The 19,167-nt window shown below is 52.3% G+C and overlaps 1 protein-coding gene across 1 annotated transcript in view; it reads left to right on the forward strand.

Annotated features, from left to right (window-relative positions):
- The window catches only part of SLC22A8 (solute carrier family 22 member 8), a 21,611-nt gene extending 9,352 nt beyond the window's left edge, over positions 1–12,259 (forward strand). Inside the window, exons 2-10 of the mRNA XM_007462110.1 lie at positions 4,131–4,234; positions 4,735–4,889; positions 6,997–7,165; positions 9,303–9,426; positions 9,638–9,753; positions 10,709–10,923; positions 11,634–11,742; positions 11,878–12,081; positions 12,160–12,259. Coding sequence (XP_007462172.1) covers positions 4,131–4,234; positions 4,735–4,889; positions 6,997–7,165; positions 9,303–9,426; positions 9,638–9,753; positions 10,709–10,923; positions 11,634–11,742; positions 11,878–12,081; positions 12,160–12,259 — 1,296 coding nt within the window. The remainder of the gene's footprint in view (positions 1–4,130; positions 4,235–4,734; positions 4,890–6,996; positions 7,166–9,302; positions 9,427–9,637; positions 9,754–10,708; positions 10,924–11,633; positions 11,743–11,877; positions 12,082–12,159) is intronic.
- The last annotated feature ends 6,908 nt before the right edge of the window (positions 12,260–19,167 follow it).

Below are 19,167 nucleotides of genomic sequence, written 5' to 3' on the forward strand. Positions count from 1 at the left end.
CGCCGTGGCCAGGCCTATGCATGGAGTCAGATTCAAAGGAAACATGAATCACTCTCTCAACATCTTGAAGAATGGAGACTTCAGTTACAGGTTTTCTTAACACAGAAAACATATGCCAAAATCCCTCAAAATATCTTCCCTTCCCCACCAAAATCCCAGGATGCCTTTAAAAATCTCTCCAGGGCTTCCCTGGTGGCGCAGTGGTTGAGAGTCCGCCTGCCGATGCGGGGGACGCGGGTTTGTGCCCCAGTCCGGGAAGATCCCACATGCCACGGAGCGGCTGGGCCCGTGAGCCATGGCCGCTGAGCCTGCGCGTCCGGAGCCTGTGCTCCGCAACGGGAGAGGCCACAGCAGTGAGAGGTCCGCGTATCGCAAAAAAAAAACAAACAAAAAAACAAAAAAACAAACCAGAACGTTGTTGTTACGTTTCAGTAGGTCCCAGTCCCCTTCCGAGGTCATTCGGGGACCGGGACACACAGCAGCTCCACCATCTTCAACACGTGGCTTCCAGAGTTGCTCTAGTTATCACCATTCCTAGCCAACAGGAAGGGGGAAAGCACGCAAGTCCAGGCCAGGGATTCCCTCTTACTCAAATGAAGTGGAAGCAGCATCCATTTCTTCCACTCACACGTCATTGTCAAGAATTCCATGGCCCCATCTGGCTCCCGGATGGCCTGTCCCTTTACACTGCATGCTACACGGTACAGGAAGTCTCTCTAGACACCCGCTGGCCTACTCCTTTCACACCACTTCACTTCCTCCTTTACTGTTTTCCCTCCCCCATCCCCACACTTGTACCATGTAGGCTCCCTTTCCAGCCAGAAGAGCCCTGGGTTTGCTGGCCACTCTGGGCCACTGTGAGCAAGCTGGAGGACCTGGAGCCTTCACCCTTGCCCAATCCCCCCTCGCTTCCCGGGAGGAAAGCAGAAAGAGCTCCCTGGGATGTGTGGTTCTTTCCCCGCACTGTTTTGCTTCCAAAACATTCTCATAAGGCATTTCCAATGAATGAGATTCTTCACTTCATTACACAAGTAATTCAGGACAACTGGACAAAGGGTGCATGCTGGGGATTAGCAGGAGATTAGGCCAGACAGGTGGGCAGGGGCCAGAGCCTGAGGGCTTTATAAATCTGTGTTAACAGAGCTTTCTCTTTACCCAGAGGGCAAGAGGAAGCCAGGGGGTGCCTTAGGCAAGGCAGCAAGCTGATGTGAGAGGTGCTTCAGAAAAGCCACTCAGGTTACCAGGGAAAGAATGTATAGGAAGGACTGAGGTCGAAGGTTGGGAGACCTGTCAGAGGATTATTGGCGATAATACTCTCTGGGCTCAATTTCCTCAACTGTAGAATGAGGATGACAGCAGCTCTACATCATAAGGTTGCTATGATGACTGAAAAAAATAAGGCATGGAAAGTGCTTACTTAGAACAGTGCCTGGTGCAGAGTAAGCCCTCAATATATATTGGCTGTTATTCTTTTTTTTTAATTTATTTTATTGACGTATAGCAGATTTACAATGTCGTGTTAATTTCGGCTATACAGCAAAGTGACTCAGTTACCCATATATACACTCTTTTCATATTTTTTTCATTATGGTTTATCACAGGATATTGAATATAGTTCCCTGTGCTATACAGTAGGACCTTGTTTTGGGGGGTTTTTTTTTGCGGTACGTAGGCCTGTCATTGTTGTGGCCTCTCCCGTTGCGGAGCACAGGCTCTGGACGCGCAGGTTCAGCGGCCTCTACGGCATGTGGGATCCTCCCGGACCGGGGCACGAACCCATGTCCCCTGCATCAGCAGGCAGACTCTCAACCACTGTGCCACCAGAGAAGCCCGGACCTTGTTTTTTTATCCATGCTATATATACTAGTTTGCATCTGCTAATCCCAAACTCTCAATCCATCCCTCCCCTGCTCCCCTCACGCTTGGCAACCACAAGTCTGTTCTCTATGTCTGTGAGTCTGTTTCTGTTTCATAGATAAGTTTATTTGTGTCATATTTTAGATCCCACATATGAGTGATATCATATGATATTTTGTCTTTCTCTTTCTGACTTACTTCACTTAGTATGATAATCTCTAGGTCCATCCATGTTGCTGCAAATGGCATTATTTCATTCTTTTTTATGGCTGAGTCGTATTCCACTGTATATATGTACCACATTTTCTTTATCCGTTCATCCATCAATGGACATTTAGATTGTTTCCATGTCTTGGCTATTGTGAACAGTGCTGCTATAAACATAGAGGTGCATGTATCTTTTTTAATTATAGTTTTGTCCAGATATATGCCCAGGAATGGGATTGTTGGATCATATGGCAACTCTATTTTTAGTTTTTTGAGGACCCTTCATACTGTTTTCCAAGTGACTGCACAAATTCACATTCCCACCAACAGTGTAGGAGGGTTCCCATTTCTCCACACCCTTTCCAGCATTTGTTATTTGTAGACTTTTTAACGATGGCCTTTCTGACCAATGTGGGGTGATACCTCATTGTGGTTTTGGTTTGCTTTTCTCTAATAATCTGCGACATTGAGCATTTTTTCGGCATCCGTATTTCTTCTTTGGAGAAATGTCTCTTTAGGTCTCTGCCCATTTTTCAATTGGGTTGTTTGTTTTTTGTTTTTGAGTTGCATGAGCTGTTTGTAAATTTTGGAAATTAAGCCCTAATCGGTCTCATCATTTGCAAATATTTTCTCCCAGTCCATAGGTTGTCTTTTCATTTTGTTTATGGTTTCCTTTGCTGTGCAAAAGCCTGTAAGTTTCATTAGATCCCATTGCTTTTATTTCTACTGAATATTGGCTGTTATTCTTAAACCAAGCATAAGAGGATGAGGCCTGCACTAAGATAGCAGTAGTGGAGATAGAAGAATCCAGATTCAAGAAATATTAAAGGACTTCCCTAGTGGTCCAGTGGTTAAGACTCCACGCTTCCACTGCAGGGACATGGGTTCAATCCCTGGTTGGGGAAGTAAGAGCCCACATGCCGCTAGCGGCGGCCAGAGAAAAAAGAAAGAAAGAAGTATTTAAAAAGTGAGAAACTGGAGGCTGAAGTGATTGTAACATGGGAGAGGAAGGAGTCCAAAAAGGGCTGCCAGTCACTGTGATTCAGACCTTACAGGGAGGGGGTGGCAAGTCTTGCTGACTCTGAGATGCCCAAAAGACACCCTCCAGGTGGAGATTTCAAGTAGGCTGCTGAATCGACGGGTCTCAAGGCCAGAAGAAAGGTTGGGCTAAAGAGAGGGATTTGGAATCTTCACCATAAAATAGTCATTGAAGCCATAGGAGCAAGTGGCGTTTCCTGGGGAAAGTGAATAAAAAGAGAAAGATCCACGAAGAGGCCTGGGGAACTTTTAAGGGATAGAGAGAAAGAAGGCCGCAGAGGGAGGGCAAGGAGGAAGACTGGAGGAGGCAGAGGTCAGCGGGGTCACGGGCTGCTGAAGGGAAGTCAGGTCAGGAAACAGAAGGTTCCATTGGGTTTGGGGAGCAGAGTTTCAGTGGAGTGGTGGGGGCAGACTCGGGAAATGAGTGGGATACAAGGACGGGGTGACAGCCAAGATGGTTCCTTATTCAAGAGATCTGGCTTTGAAGGGAAGAGAGAAAGGAAGCAAATGTGAAAGGGAAAGTGGCTTTAAATGGAGAGACTGGAGCACAAGCAACTGATGATGCAGAGCAGTCAGGAGACAGACTGAAGGTGTGGGATGGAGGGAGGTGGCAGCGGGAGTGGCCCCTGGAGGAGAGAGGGGGCAAGCAGAGGGACCAGCCTTGCACAAGTGAAGTTGGGGAGCAGACACACAGGTAACCATAGGACGCAGGTGAGCCTGGAGGAGCTTGAAGACAGACCTGGCTGTGACAGCTGAGCAGACTTCACAAGCCATATGGCAGGCCACGTGTGCCGAAGGGATGTTGTCATTGCAGAACCACGGGGCAGGGACCCAAGGAGCCCCAGGCCAGCCTGAAGGGGGAAGCGGCACCGGGAGCAGGGGCCAGGCTCCAGGCTCCGGGAAGCCAAGCGCGGGTGCTGGGGGAGGGAGCACACACAGCGGGGCGCAGGCTGAGCGCGGCTGAGAGGCTGGGCTGGACTGAGCTGGGTGGCCGGGTGGCCGGGTGGCTCTCCCTCTCTCCTGTGCAGTGGGACCTGGTGTGCAACTCCAACAAACTGAAGGAGATGGCCCAGTCTGTCTTCATGGCGGGCATACTGATTGGGGGGCTCGTGCTGGGAGACCTGTCTGACAGGTGAGACACGGGGGCCTCGCCAGGGGAGGCATAACCCATGGAGACCCCCCGCCCCTCTCCATTCCACCCATGTACCCCCAAAGAGGCCAAGAGCTGGGGTAGGGGGGAGAGATGGTCCTTGCTGTGTGGCCAGCCCCTTTCATGGCCACAGCCTTCTCCCTGCCGCAAAACCCCTACAGCTTGAGTCTTCCAGCTTCAGACACAATAGTGGCTGCATGGCCGTGGGGGTGGGTGGATGAACGGCTTGGAGAGGAGCGGTCCTTTGACCCCTGCTCAGGTAGCTAAGCTGGGGGTTGAGGAGATCACTCATTAACTCAAAGGTCTAACTGCTAACTTGTCAACAAAAAACAGCAATTACCAGCAAGGCTCTGTCTGGGGAGGGAGTTACATGCCCTGCCTGGCCTTTTGGGAGGTGGAGGGTCCAGCCCTTTGCCCTGCAGAGTCACTGTCCTTGGCTGGCTCACAGCAGCTAACGACCCTCTTCTTTTTTCGAGCTGCAGGTTTGGCCGCAAGCCCATCCTGACCTGCAGCTACCTGCTGCTGGCTGCCAGCGGCTCAGGTGCAGCTTTCAGCCCCACCCTCCCCATCTACACAGTCTTCCGCTTCCTGTGTGGCTGCGGCATCTCAGGCATCACCCTGAGCACCACGATCTTGAGTGAGCCACAGGGGGAGGGGACGGGGACCAGGAGTTTGGGGAGCACCAGCCTGAAGCCAAGAGTGTGGCTCAGCCACAGGCACCGGGCAACCTTGGTCAGGCAAGGTGCTGCCCCTCTCAGGACCCCAGAGGCCCCCCCTGAACATAACAACAAGCATAACAGCAGCAGCTACCCCGGGCCTGGCATCTGCCAGGTACATGATCTCGTTCAGCCCATGCACACAAATAGGTAAAACAAGGGAAGTCACCTGCCACTGGAGAGGCAGTCAAGACTGCAGGCTTGGGAGTGACAGCCAAGATGGTTCCTTATTCAAGAGATCTGGCTTTGAAGGGAAGAGAGAAAGGAAGAAAATGTGAAAGGGAAAGAGGCTTTAAATGGAGAGACTGGAGCACAAGCAACTGATGATGCAGAGCAGTCAGGAGACAGACTGAAGGTGTGGGATGGAGGGAGGTGGCAGCGGGAGTGGCCCCTGGAGGAGAGAGGGGGCAAGCAGAGGGACCAGCCTTGCACAAGTGAAGTTGGGGAGCAGACACACAGGTAACCATAGGACGCAGGTGAGCCTGGAGGAGCTTGAAGACAGACCTGGCTGTGACAGCTGAGCAGACTTCACAAGCCATATGGCAGGCCACGTGTGCCGAAGGGATGTTGTCATTGCAGAACCACGGGGCAGGGACCCAAGGAGCCCCAGGCCAGCCTGAAGGGGGAAGCGGCACCGGGAGCAGGGGCCAGGCTCCAGGCTCCGGGAAGCCAAGCGCGGGTGCTGGGGGAGGGAGCACACACAGCGGGGCGCAGGCTGAGCGCGGCTGAGAGGCTGGGCTGGACTGAGCTGGGTGGCCGGGTGGCCGGGTGGCTCTCCCTCTCTCCTGTGCAGTGGGACCTGGTGTGCAACTCCAACAAACTGAAGGAGATGGCCCAGTCTGTCTTCATGGCGGGCATACTGATTGGGGGGCTCGTGCTGGGAGACCTGTCTGACAGGTGAGACACGGGGGCCTCGCCAGGGGAGGCATAACCCATGGAGACCCCCCGCCCCTCTCCATTCCACCCATGTACCCCCAAAGAGGCCAAGAGCTGGGGTAGGGGGGAGAGATGGTCCTTGCTGTGTGGCCAGCCCCTTTCATGGCCACAGCCTTCTCCCTGCCGCAAAACCCCTACAGCTTGAGTCTTCCAGCTTCAGACACAATAGTGGCTGCATGGCCGTGGGGGTGGGTGGATGAACGGCTTGGAGAGGAGCGGTCCTTTGACCCCTGCTCAGGTAGCTAAGCTGGGGGTTGAGGAGATCACTCATTAACTCAAAGGTCTAACTGCTAACTTGTCAACAAAAAACAGCAATTACCAGCAAGGCTCTGTCTGGGGAGGGAGTTACATGCCCTGCCTGGCCTTTTGGGAGGTGGAGGGTCCAGCCCTTTGCCCTGCAGAGTCACTGTCCTTGGCTGGCTCACAGCAGCTAACGACCCTCTTCTTTTTTCGAGCTGCAGGTTTGGCCGCAAGCCCATCCTGACCTGCAGCTACCTGCTGCTGGCTGCCAGCGGCTCAGGTGCAGCTTTCAGCCCCACCCTCCCCATCTACACAGTCTTCCGCTTCCTGTGTGGCTGCGGCATCTCAGGCATCACCCTGAGCACCACGATCTTGAGTGAGCCACAGGGGGAGGGGACGGGGACCAGGAGTTTGGGGAGCACCAGCCTGAAGCCAAGAGTGTGGCTCAGCCACAGGCACCGGGCAACCTTGGTCAGGCAAGGTGCTGCCCCTCTCAGGACCCCAGAGGCCCCCCCTGAACATAACAACAAGCATAACAGCAGCAGCTACCCCGGGCCTGGCATCTGCCAGGTACATGATCTCGTTCAGCCCATGCACACAAATAGGTAAAACAAGGGAAGTCACCTGCCACTGGAGAGGCAGTCAAGACTGCAGGCTTGGGAGTCAATCAAACCTACGTTTGAGTCCTACCTTCTTGAGCCTCAGTCACCGCATCTCTAAAATGGGGGCGATGAAACCTTAGGATCAGGGTCAGATCAAGTAGCGAACGGAAGGGCAGGAGCTGGTGCCCCTTCTCAGGAGGTGCCCGCCGCCCAGTAGGGTCTTAATCTGGTCCTTGGGTTCCCCCTGCAGGTGTCGAGTGGGTGTCCACCCGGATGCGGGCCATCAAGTCGATTTCACTTGGTTATTTCTACACCAGTGGCCAGTTCATTCTGCCTGGCCTGGCCTACGCCATCCCCCAGTGGCGCTGGCTCCAGTTAACCGTGTCCATTCCCTTCTTTGCCTTCTTCCTGTTGTCCTGGTATGTGACCCTCTTTTCTTCAGCCCCCTCCTTAGAGCCACCGGGATCAAACAGGAGGAGACCATGCCTGACCAGGCTGGCTGACTCTGCCTGTCCCGAGACACCCCATCCCAGAGTCAGGAAGGGCATTCCAGGGAGGAGGAACCACACACCGAGGCATGCGGGGAGGGAGCGCTCGGCTGGGGGGGCGCGGTGAGGGGGTTAGGGTCCGGCTGTGAAGAGCACAGACAGCCAGAGAGGCCTCGGTTTCACGTGGAGGGACAGAGAACGCCTCTGAAGGTGCCCGGGGTGCTGAGAGGTCTGACCAAACTTCCGTTCGTGACATAATCACACAGAAGGAGAAACCCAAGTGGGTGGGGACGCGAGACAAGGGGAAGTGACCGCGTAGGCAAGAGGAGCCTGGGGGACGAGTCTGAGGGGCATTTTGAAGGAGAAATCCTCAGAGTGTGGGAAGTTCTGGATTTGAGGTACAAAGAAAAGGAAAAGCTCCAACCTGGGAGAATCAAGGGGTCTGGGGCAGAGACCCCGAGTGAGGACATGTGGAAGACAGGAAACCAATCTGTAGGTGGTAGTTGATAGCTGGGCCCAAAGAACAGGAAATAATGAACAAGCCCAGGAGCAGAAATGAAGTCCTGGAGGATCCTTTATCCAGCACTTACTAGGTGCAAAGGCCCAGTTCTGGGCACCAACCCACATCATACCAATGCTCACGGCATCTCTGTGTGAAGGGGACATTAGTATTCCCATTTTACAGATGAGGAAACCGAGGATGAGAGAGGTGAAGCAATCCTCCAAGGTTACACAAAAAGACGCAGGACTGGAATGGGGCCTCCATTTGAAAATGAGAATAAGCTCCCAAGGGGACGGGCAACCTTGCAGTGAGAGAGATGGTCAGAGACTCCAGAGTGGAGTTCGGCATGTCCACAGCCTAGGATGGGAGCCGAGAGTTGGGAGGCAAAATAAGGGCAGATGGTCAGCAGGCCCCTTCACTGTGTGACTTGGGACAAGCCTCATCCACTCTGAGCCTCAAGATTTTTCTAGGCAAAATGGAGATACCAATGCCTGTCTCCCAGAGTTACATGTGCCTGGTCCACAGGAAGGCTCACTTATTGGAAGCCACTGTTGTCATTATTCTCAGGGAGAGGAGGATGGAATCCAGGCGCTGGCTATGGGATTTGGGAGGAAGTCACCCATCATCTTGGTAGGCGCAGGCTGAGAAGACTGTCAGGGCAGAAATGAGGCCACAAGGCCAGAGGGCAGGTAGCAATGGGCCCAGGAAGCTGCCACTACCAGCCGGACCAAAGGTCTGAGGCCAGGTGACCCGTGTCCACTCCCCTAAGGGTCTCACTGGAGCCAGATCTTGGGTGCCTGTGGGGTCCACAGCCGGAACGGACCCCACCTGGGACCAGGCTTTTCCAAGCATCCCTCCTTTCTCCCCACGCCTCTGCCTCCTCCATTTCCCTTCACTTTGTGACCCTCAGGGTTTGCTCAGGGGTGAACCAATCCCAAAAGCACAGCCCAAGGGTCGGGGAGAGTGAGGTTGGCCACACACTTGCCAACCCCAAGGCCCCATGTTGCGCTTGCAAACCGTCCCCCGACCCAGCAGAGTTGGCCTTTTGCAGGGAGAATCAAAGGGTCCACGGACCCATTCCCTAGACCACAACCCCAAACTTAGCCCCCTTCCTAAGCTGCCCTGGGACTGCAGCCCTGCCCCCACTTCACCCAGGACCTGGAATTCGGCTCAAGGATGGCTGGGGACGTGGACATGTAGGACCCTCCAGCTGTCTAGCCTCGAGCATGCCAACCCTTCCCCAGGCCCCACCTGCCTTGGCCTAGGGCCCGAGGCTCCTAGCTAAGGACAACACCCAAGGATAACAAGCTGCCCGGGGTCGGGGGCAGGGGAACGGCTCTTCTGGAAAGGGAAGAAGGGATCTCTGGAATTTGTGCCGGCTGCAGGCAGCCCAGGTGCAGAGCTTGACCAAGTTTAAATTCCATGAAACCTGCAATAAGGCAGCTCGGGTTTCAGGTCCTCCTAGCCTGCGGCCCTAGCTCTTGATCTTTTTCCAGCCTCTCAGAAGAACTTCTGGTGTTGGAGGTGGGGGGTTGGGAGCCACTGTGACTTGGTTCTGGCCCCCAGGTGGCTGCCAGAGTCCATACGCTGGATGATCCTGTCTGGAAGGTCCTCCAAGGCCCTGAAGACATTCCGGCAGGTGGCAGCCTTCAATGGCAAGAAGGAGGAAGGAGAAGCACTCAGCCTGGAGGTAGAGACCCAGAGGGATTGTGGTCTGGGGCACGAACCTGGGCTCTGCTCTTGGACTGTCCCCTCCTCTTGCCTCTGTTTCCCCTGCTCACAAGCCTACATCTGATGCCCTAAGCAAGCTCTTCCAAAGGCACCAGGCCTGCACCTCCCTCTCTTCTCCCTCTGCCCACCAGCTGGTCGCTAATGGACCGCCCCCCTTCCTCTGCCCCAAGGAAATCAAACTCAACCTGCAGAAGGAGATCACCTTGGCCAAGGCCAAGCACAGCATAGCTGACCTGTTCCGGACACCCATCCTGCGCCGTGTGACCTTCTGTCTTTCCCTGGCCTGGTAACCCACCACCCCTCCCTGCCCACACCCTAGCACCCCTGCCAAGCAGGGGTCATGAACAAGGCTTCTGGCAGGCTCACCTAAGGGCAAGGCCTAAAATACCTGCAAGAAGAGTCAAGGGATCCCCTCCTCAGGGCTTCCCCAGTCCAGCCCCAACCCCAGAAATCTCTGGCATCCCTGCCCCACACCCAGGTCCAGCCATAAGGGTCTGCTTCCTTCTGGGATCACACCCACCTCACCCACAGGGCAAATACTCCAAACACCTTCACCAGCTCACAAACCTACCATGTGAGCTGTGCCTGTCTGTCCCTGTCCCCCACTGGTTCCACTCTGCCCTCTGGGACCCCACAGAACAAGCCTGGCTCTCAGGGCTTCAAGATTTAACGACAGAAATTGTGATTCTTCTAAGTCTTCTCTTTTGCCCAACATCCCACATCTCCTTCAAAGCCTTTTCCGTGACCTGGTTCTGACGCCCTTCTCATCCTGGCCACCCCCATGTGAAAAGGATTCAGTATATCCAGGAACTCTTCAAAAGGGATCCCACAATTCTGAGAGGGGGAGGGGAGGCATCTGACCCATGTGTGCAGCCCTGGGGACTTTCACCTCCCCCATCTGAATGTTAAACCATTACCCAACAAAGAGAGATTGTTTACTGCCTCCTTTGGTCTCCAAGAGTCCCTCCAGGACCGATATTCTCTGGAGTCAATTATATTGCACTTTGTCACCATACCCTAGACCTTGTCCATGTCAGACTTAACCAATCAATCCCAGCACTCTCTCACTGAGCCCAGACACAATCTCAGAGGCCTCAAAACAGCACTGAAGCAGCCCCTATCAATCTGTTGCAGTTGGGACAAGAAATGAAACTATTCATCATCCTGGTGACCCAATGAGCAGTATGGGGAGAGGCCCCCGCCTGGCTGGGGGTCCTGATCAATCACTCTCTGACCCTCAGGTTTTCCACCGGATTTGCCTACTACAGTTTGGCTATGGGTGTGGAGGAATTTGGCGTCAATCTCTATGTTCTCCAGCTCATCTTTGGTGGGGTTGACGTCCCAGCCAAGTTCATCACTATGGTCTCCATAAGCTATCTGGGCCGGCACACCACGGAGGCCGTTGTTCTACTCCTGGCAGGGGGATGCATCCTGTCTCTCATCTTTGTGCCTTCGGGTGAGAAGCTGGGTCGACCCCAGAACCCTCCGAAAGAGGCTGACCCGTGAGACCAATGTGTCTGTGGGCCTCACAGGCTGGGAAGTGGGGTTCCAGGGACTCCAGATCTGCTGAGTCTGCCTCTAATTCACTGTGTTACCTTGAGCAGCTCCCTGTACTCTCTGGGGCTCAGGTTTCTCGTCTAGAAAATAACACAGGTGGGCTAGATGATATCAAAGATCCTTTTCAGATCTGACTCAGGGCAAAGTATGGTGGTGTCTACACAGTGAGAGGAATTGCTCAGGATTTGGGTGTTGCTTGGGTGACATCGCTGCAGAAGACAAGCTTGGATGGGGAAACGTCAGAGCCCAGTGCTCAAGGAACACCCCACAACCTACTCCACCGTGACCTTGGAAATGCCACTTTTACTTTATATAGATGTTTGTGTGTTGATACACCTATATCCTTCCAAAGGAACTGGAGATATTTTAGGACAAAAACAGATACAACAAAATATGAGAATAGGGAATCAGAGCCAGGGAAAAACCCAAATGCAGCAGGACACAAGCCTGCGAAGCACTGGGAATAGCAGAGGGGCTATTACTCAGCTTTAAGTTTGGATGTGAGCTGTCCGGCAGCCAAAGCAAAAAGGGAGACAAGGTCTCTGAGGAGTGAGAACACTCAGGGGCTCCTGAGCCCCCAAGGTCTACTGCGTTTTCTTTCCTGTGCAGACTTGTTGACCCTGAGGACAGTACTGGCTGTGTTTGGGAAGGGATGCTTGTCCAGCTCCTTCAGCTGCCTCTTCCTCTACTCGAGCGAGCTATACCCCACAGTCATCAGGTAGGTGCTGGGCTGGAAGCGGCCCAGCCAAAGGATGCAGGGGCAGGTGGGATTGTGGCCCCTGTCCAGGGGTCCCAGAGCTGTTCTTTGAGAACCCGCACAGAGGCTGCCAATCTCTGCTCTGAACTCTCCCAGGCAAACAGGTATGGGCATAAATAACCTGTGGACCCGCGTGGGAAGCATGACGGCCCCACTGGTGAAAATCACCGGGGAGCTGAAGCCCTTCATCCCCAACGTCATCTTTGGGACCATCGCCCTCCTGGGAGGCAGTGCAGCCCTCTTCCTGCCTGAGACGCTCAATCGGCCCTTGCCAGAGACTGTTGAAGACTTAGAAAACTGGTCAGTCCCCTGTTTCTGGCCCCACCAGTCCTCCTCCTTGGGGAAGCCCAGGGCTTTTCCTGAGCTCTCTTTCCCCAGGTCCCTGCAGGCAAAGGAGCCAAAGCAGGAGCCAGAAGCGGAAAACGCATCCCAGAGGATCCCTCTGCAGCCTTGTGAACTGGGCCTGGGCCCCAACTGAAGGCAACAGACCCTCCTTTCCCTGCCCTCCAGAGACTAATCCCAGCCAGGTCCTTGCCTGTCTCTAGGCTCCGCAGGCACCTTGGGGAGGGCCCTGGGTGCAACTATGCTCCTAGGACACAGTCTTCTGAGAACTTGATGGAGGTATCTCCACCACCACCGGAGCTCCCCAACCCAGCCCTGGCCAGTTCAAAAGTTTGGCCACAGGCCTTTGCACACCCCACCTTGTCCTCACCCTCCCTGCAGCCCAGGCCCTGCCATTCTTCTGTCCAGCCCTTCCCCACTGACCACTTCCCCTATTGTTCCCACTCCCTTCCCCTTCTTGCTCCCACCCCTTTCTTCAATGGGAGGTTTCAATAAACAGCAGTGAAGAACTCAAGCCATGCTGCTCAGGAACAGGGGTGGGAAAGGGGGCAGGGCCTGGGATGGACATGTGAGCATGTGCATCTGCCCATCCACACTGGCATGTACATACAGGTATGGGCACACAGGTACATGCAAGGTGGGCTGATGTGAACACGTGTGTCCAGTGCGAGCACACTGATGTGTGTATACGCCAAGCCTGTATTAGTCGACTTGGACTGCTATAACAACATGCCACAGATAGAATCACTTAAACAATTTCTTCCTCACAGTTCGGGAGGCTGAGAAGTCCAAGATCAAGGTGCTGGCAGACTCAGTTCCTGGTGAGAGCCCCTTTCCTGGCTTGCAGATGGTCAGATACCTTCTCACTGTGTCTCACATGGCGGGAGAGAGATGAATCGAGCTTTCTGGTTTCTCTTCTTTTTTTTTTTTTTTTTTTTTTTGTAAGCGGGCCTCTCACTGTTGTGGCCTCTCCCATTGCAGAGCACAGGCTCCGGACGCGCAGGCTCAGCGGCCATGGCTCACAGGCCCAGCCACTCCGCAGCGTGTGGGATCTTCCCGGACCGGGGCACGAACCCGTATCCCCTGCATCGGCAGGTGGACTCTCAACCACTGCGCCACCAGGGAAGCCCTCTCTTCTTTTAAGGGCACTAATCCCATCATGAGGGCCCCACCCTCATGACCTCATCTAACTCTAATTACCTCCCAAAGGCCCCACCTCCTAGTACCATCATATTGGGGGTTACAATGCAGTCTATAGCAAGTCCTGTCCTTGGAAATACCACATGTGTATCCATATGTCCCATCATGCGTGTGAGCACTTGACTATATAAGCCCAGAGTGGCTGCAGACGGAAGCCAGGGCTCCTCCAATCCCGACCTCCTTCTCCCTGCTCACCCCAAGTCTCTGATCCATGTCCCAACCCTGCGCCCACCAGGCAGCTTTGTCTCCTATTTGAGAAAACTGCAACCGTAACTGAACATTGTCGATGTCTGCCACCATGTTTCCCAAGTTTCCCCCAATCACAACAGAAAGTCCAGTCCTCCCATTGGGGCTCTGCATCCAGCCTCTCCCACCAGCAGCCATCTGCCTTCTCCTTGGGTCTCTGCCCTCTCCCTCTCTCCTGGCTCCTTCCCATCACCAGTTAAATAAACCCAAGTCTCTCCTATCTTAACACAAACCAACCAACCAACCTTCCTTGGAGGCCACATCTCCCTCCAGGGCCACACTGTCTCTTTCTCCACTTCACAGCCAAACTTCACAAAGCTCCTGTCTGCCTCCCCTGCCTCCACTCTCTAACCTCATCCAAACTGCACTCTGGCTCCCACCCTTCTCTGAAGTTGTTTTCACCAACAACTCATCAGCCCCTGTGCCAAATCCATAGGTCACTTGTCATCCCTTGTCTTACTTGACCTCACAGCAGATTTCGTTCTATTGGTCATGGCCTCCTTCCTTGGTTTCTGAGATGCCACGTGCTTACAGCTCCCTCCCACACTCTGGCTTCTCCTTCTCAGTATCCTTTGGGGTTTCCTGTAAAATGCTATGGTGATCACTTTGTCCTGCACCCACACCTTCCTCAAGGGCCTACAGTCCCCAGAACCTGCTAACTGAACAGTTAACATGACCCTGCACCTCTGGTCATGACTGACTGGACCAGAGGGCACTTCAGATCCAAATCTCGTTAATCACATGTTCCCTCCGGGCTGGAATTTGGGTCATGGAGGTTCTAGTCCATCTCTTGTTTCTTGTCCTGAGAAGGCAAGTTAGCATGAAGGTGGGCTGGCCCAGGGAAAAGTAGAGCAGAGAAGATCAGTTGCAGAGAAAGAATGAAGCAGGTGCACAGAGGGAAAAACAAAAAAAGACATGGGCTCACATAAACAGATAAACAAATGGTGAGACCATTTGCATTTATTCTTTTTTTTTTAATTTATTTTTGGCTGCTTTGGGTCTTTGTTGCTGCGTGCGGGCTTTCTCTAGTTGTGGTGAGCAGGGAATACTCTTCATTGTGATGTGCGGGCTTCCCATTGCGGTAGCTTCTCTTGTTGCGGAGCATGGGCTCTAGGCATGCGGGCTTCAGTAGTTGCAGCACGCAGGCTCAGTAGTTGTGGTTCGCGGGCTCTCAAGCGCAGGCTCAGTAGTTGTGGCGCACGGGCTTAGTTGCTCTGCAGCATGTGGGATCTTCCCCGACCAGGGCTCAAACCCATGTCCCCTGCATTGGCAGGCAGATTCTTAACCACTGCGCCACCAGGGAAGTCCCTGCGTTGATTCTTAACAGATTCCAGGTCCCAATTTCCTCTCAGCCCTGGATGCACTTTCTACCCCTGGGTTCTATCAACTATTTTGACTTCTCTGAATAAACTCCTTTTTTTCAAAGATAAACTCAAGTGTTTCTGTTCCTTATAACCAAACAATTCCAAAAGCAATTCCTTTATCAGCTCTTAATGATCATCTCTCAAAACTCTTCCTAGGACCTCTTCCTGTAGGATTCTTTACCAGCACTGTCCAGTGAAAATATAATGCAAGCCACTTGTGTAATTTTAAAATTCCTAGTAACTATTAAAAAGATGAAATTACTTTTAATACTATAATAATATTTTTATTTAAACCAATATATCCATATATTACCATTTCAACATGTAATCAATAGAAAAGTTATCAATGAGATATTTTATAGCCTTTAATTCATACTGAGTCTTCAAAATCCATATGTATTTTACCCTAACAGCATAACTCCATTAGGATTAGCTCAATTCAGGCGCCCAGTGGTAGCTAGTGGCTACCATACTGGACAACTCAGACACACAGCAGGGCTTCAATTATCAGCCACGGAGCTAATTACTCTCAAGTCTGTATTTAGATATTTGTGAGAGAGTGCTTAATAAACATGAACTAAATCATATTGCCCCCACACTTCAATTTTTTGGTAACGTCCCATCGGGATGAAGTCTAAACTCTGTTACAAGGCCCATCATGATCAGGCCCCAACCTACCCCAGTGGCTTCAGTTTTTAACACCCTCTACCTTGCACCCTGAAATCTAGCCTCATTTCACTTCTTTCGGTTCCTAGACTGCAACAGCTCCTCTTATGCCTGCCCCTCATCCCTGCCCGGCACCTGACTTCTCCCCATCCCACCTCCACAACATTTGACTTAGGGTCAGCTGACAATGGGACCACCAATGTCTCCCCTTGGCTTGAGTGGGTCTCAACCTGCAGAGAGAAGAATTGGGTTCAGTGAAGGACACTGGCTCTCTCACCCCATCCCCATCTTTCAGTTGTCCAGAATTCAGGGTGGCTCCCAGGATGTCCTAGCTGTTCCTGTGCTGTATCCGGGGGTTTACTGCAAAGACACACGGGAAGGTAAGGGAAGATGCCCAGGAAAGCAGCTCCTAGTCACGTGTTCAGGACTCCTGGTGACCTGGGATGCTGGTGTCAGGTTGTACTGACCGCCCCCCACCCCATATATGCCATTCCTCTGGCCATTCCCAACTCCCCATCTGGATTCCACCCTCTCTCCATGTCTGCTTGCTCCTCCACAAATCCAGCTCCTCCCGCTTTCCCTATTCACTTCTCTCTGTCCCTGAACTGGCTCAGTGAATTGCCACCCAATGTGGAGCACCTCACTTGGGGGGCGTCCTCATACTGAGCCACTTCATTGGCTACTAGACTCATATCCAGCCTTTAAATGGCAGTCTTTGGATTAATTTCTAACTTATATACTACCCATTGGCCAGAGTAGCCAGGCCACAAGGCATAAAGCTCACAATCTGGCTCCTTGCTCCGAATGTTGTAGACCTGGCAGGCACTTGGAGTCTGCCAGACTTCTCTCCAGGTCAATCATTTCAACTCCCACTTAGGGCCTGTGATCTGAGCAAGAGTGTTTTCTTTATCTGTAAATTATTTTATTCGAAAAGTCTCACAAAATAATCAACATCAAAATCACATGTAGTCACACACCTTAAATCCCATTTATTTAATGGAATAAAATTATACAAAATCTGGATGTCTCAGAAAATCTGGGATATGTGATGGCTGCTAACATAGCAGAAGCAATGGAATCAAGAGGGCTGAGTTCTAGATTTGCTTGCTGTGTGATCCTAGACACATCCCTTGCCTACTCTGGGCCTTGGTCTCCTCATCTGCACAATAGACATTTTCACCTGTGTGATGGGGTTCATCACTAATAGCACGTGGTTCTGTGGCTCCAGTCGGAAGGCCTCAGATTTGACCCCTTCTCGGTGAGCATGGCCAGAACTTAAGTCCACATTCCAGTGAGCACAGGGGAGTCCAACTCTGGGTGTTTAATGACCCAGAATGTCCCTAAAGGATAGTTCCTGGCTCTACAAATCATTTGCCAAGGGAGCAATTCCATCCAGAAACTCTCCATGAGCTGAGAGGCTGGTGGGGAATCCCCTCACTAACCAGCTAATTCCAGGAGCCAACCACAGTTCAGTCCCTAGAGTCTCCAGTTGAGCCTTTTCCAGACTTAGGCTGGCTTGGAGCTGGTCAGACACTAGGGAGGGAGCTCTTCTCCCGGGCAGGACTGGACACAGGCTCAGAGAAGAAGGGTGCTTGTAGGGGCCCACAATCTCCCCCACTGCACTTGGCACTCCACCCACTCCCCCATGAGTGCACCAAGTCCTAGCAGGAGACTGGCCCCAGAACCCCCAAGCTGTTTGTCCAGCTGTCCTCACATCCCCAGGCCACAAGGTTCTTATATACCTTGGCCTGGAAAATGTTGTCAGGCATCTGGACACCCATGGGGTCCCAGCCCAGAACCAACACAAGGTGGGAGGAGGGAAGCTGGGCTGAGTCTCATACCTCTCTGGGCCTCCCCTATTCTCTTCTGTACATATGAGGTCACGTGGTCACCAAGAGCTCTTTAGCTGGGCAGTCCACACCTCCAGAGTACCAGTTAAGAACTTGGTTGGCTTTGAAGTTAGAATAGGTTTGAACTAGCGTTAAGACTTTATGTACCCAGGACTTCGATAGACAATATATACTCCCCCAACTTGATACACAAAAGTGTAGTCTGTGTAAACTGTGCGATGTTAACAGAGCATCTTGACTCCTTACAAGAGAAGTCAGAAGTCAAATTGCTTCCCCTCAATAAGACTTGGAGACTTGTGCCCAGAAGAACTGAGAAATGTCCCTTCCCTTCACGGCCCCTCACATCAGCTAATTTGTACAGGGCCTGGCATACCTCCTGTAAAACTATGGAACCCTAATAATCCATTGTGTTCAGACATATGCCAACATCTCTGAAGTGGGCTAGAGGAGCAGTCAATGGGTGGCAGATTACGGAGAGGGACAGCCAGAGACCCCAAATGGAAACACACCACGAAGGGCAAAAAAGAGTCTAATGTGGTAATCCAAGCCCAGCGATCGAGTTAGAACATGGTGGAAAAGGGTGTTGGCCTGGTCACACGGAGACCAGGGTCTTGATTCAGCCACTCCAGTGGCAAAACTGGCTGGGTAGGCGCAGCTAGGGGAAGACGTGCAGCACTTTGGAGCCTGCAAGTCTGCTGTTATTCTGGGGAGGCAGAGGAGTTCTCATGTTCACCTTGCAGACATTTGCCCATTCACATAAGCATGTGGGGATTCTTAGAAATATGTTGGTAGGAGTCATCCATCTGACTGCACTGTCCTTTGCCAAGCAGGTATGGGATTGATCACTATACAAAAGAAGCTTGAGGACATCTTCTAGGGTAGGGTTTCTTAGCACTATTGACATTTTAGCTCCAGAAAATTATTGGTTATGGAGACCTGTCCTGTGCACTGTAGGATGCTGAGTAGCATCCCTGGGACTCTACCCACTAGACGCCAGTAGTACGACCACCCCCAGTGGTGACAACCAAAAATGTCTCCAGATGTCCCCTGGGGAAAAATCTCCCCCAATCGGGAATCACAGTTCTGAGGGTAAGATGTGCCTAGGCACATTTTCTCTCTAAAAATCAGTGTGGTAGTGTCACCTTTTTACCAGAAACAAATAATAAGAACAGCTCATGATCACTGAGCCACAGGGCAAGGACCACCTTAAGATCTTTACCTGTATTTGCTCATTTAACCTTCCAACAACCCATGAGGCATACACAACCATTATCCCCATCTTACAAACAAGGAAACTGAGATACAGAAAGTTTAGCAACTTGCCCATGGCCAGCAAGTGTGGAGTGAGGATTTGGATCCAAATAAGCTGACTCCAGAGTCCATGGTTTATATAATATAAACCATGCAAAGTAAAAGCAAGAAGCTATAATCCACTCTGTTGACATCCCCAACCGGTGATCCAACCAATCGGATCCCATAGAAACCCATCCAATCAGAGCTTGGCACTGCCCTGAGCAGGAGTGAACTGGACGCAGGAAACAAACCATCGGGGAAATCAAGTGAATGTCTTAGAGTTGTGGCTAAAAGTCAAATAAGTTCATGCTCACTGTGAAGAAGGAGGAGGAGGAGGAGAAGAAGGAGAAGGGGAAAGGGAAGGGGAAGAAGGAGAAGGGGGAGAAGGGGAAGGGGGAGAAGGGGAAGGGGGAGAAGGGGAAGGG

Source organism: Lipotes vexillifer, unplaced genomic scaffold (assembly GCF_000442215.2).
Source record: "Lipotes vexillifer unplaced genomic scaffold, Lipotes_vexillifer_v1.1 scaffold1129, whole genome shotgun sequence".
Taxonomy (NCBI): Eukaryota; Metazoa; Chordata; class Mammalia; order Artiodactyla; family Lipotidae; genus Lipotes; species Lipotes vexillifer.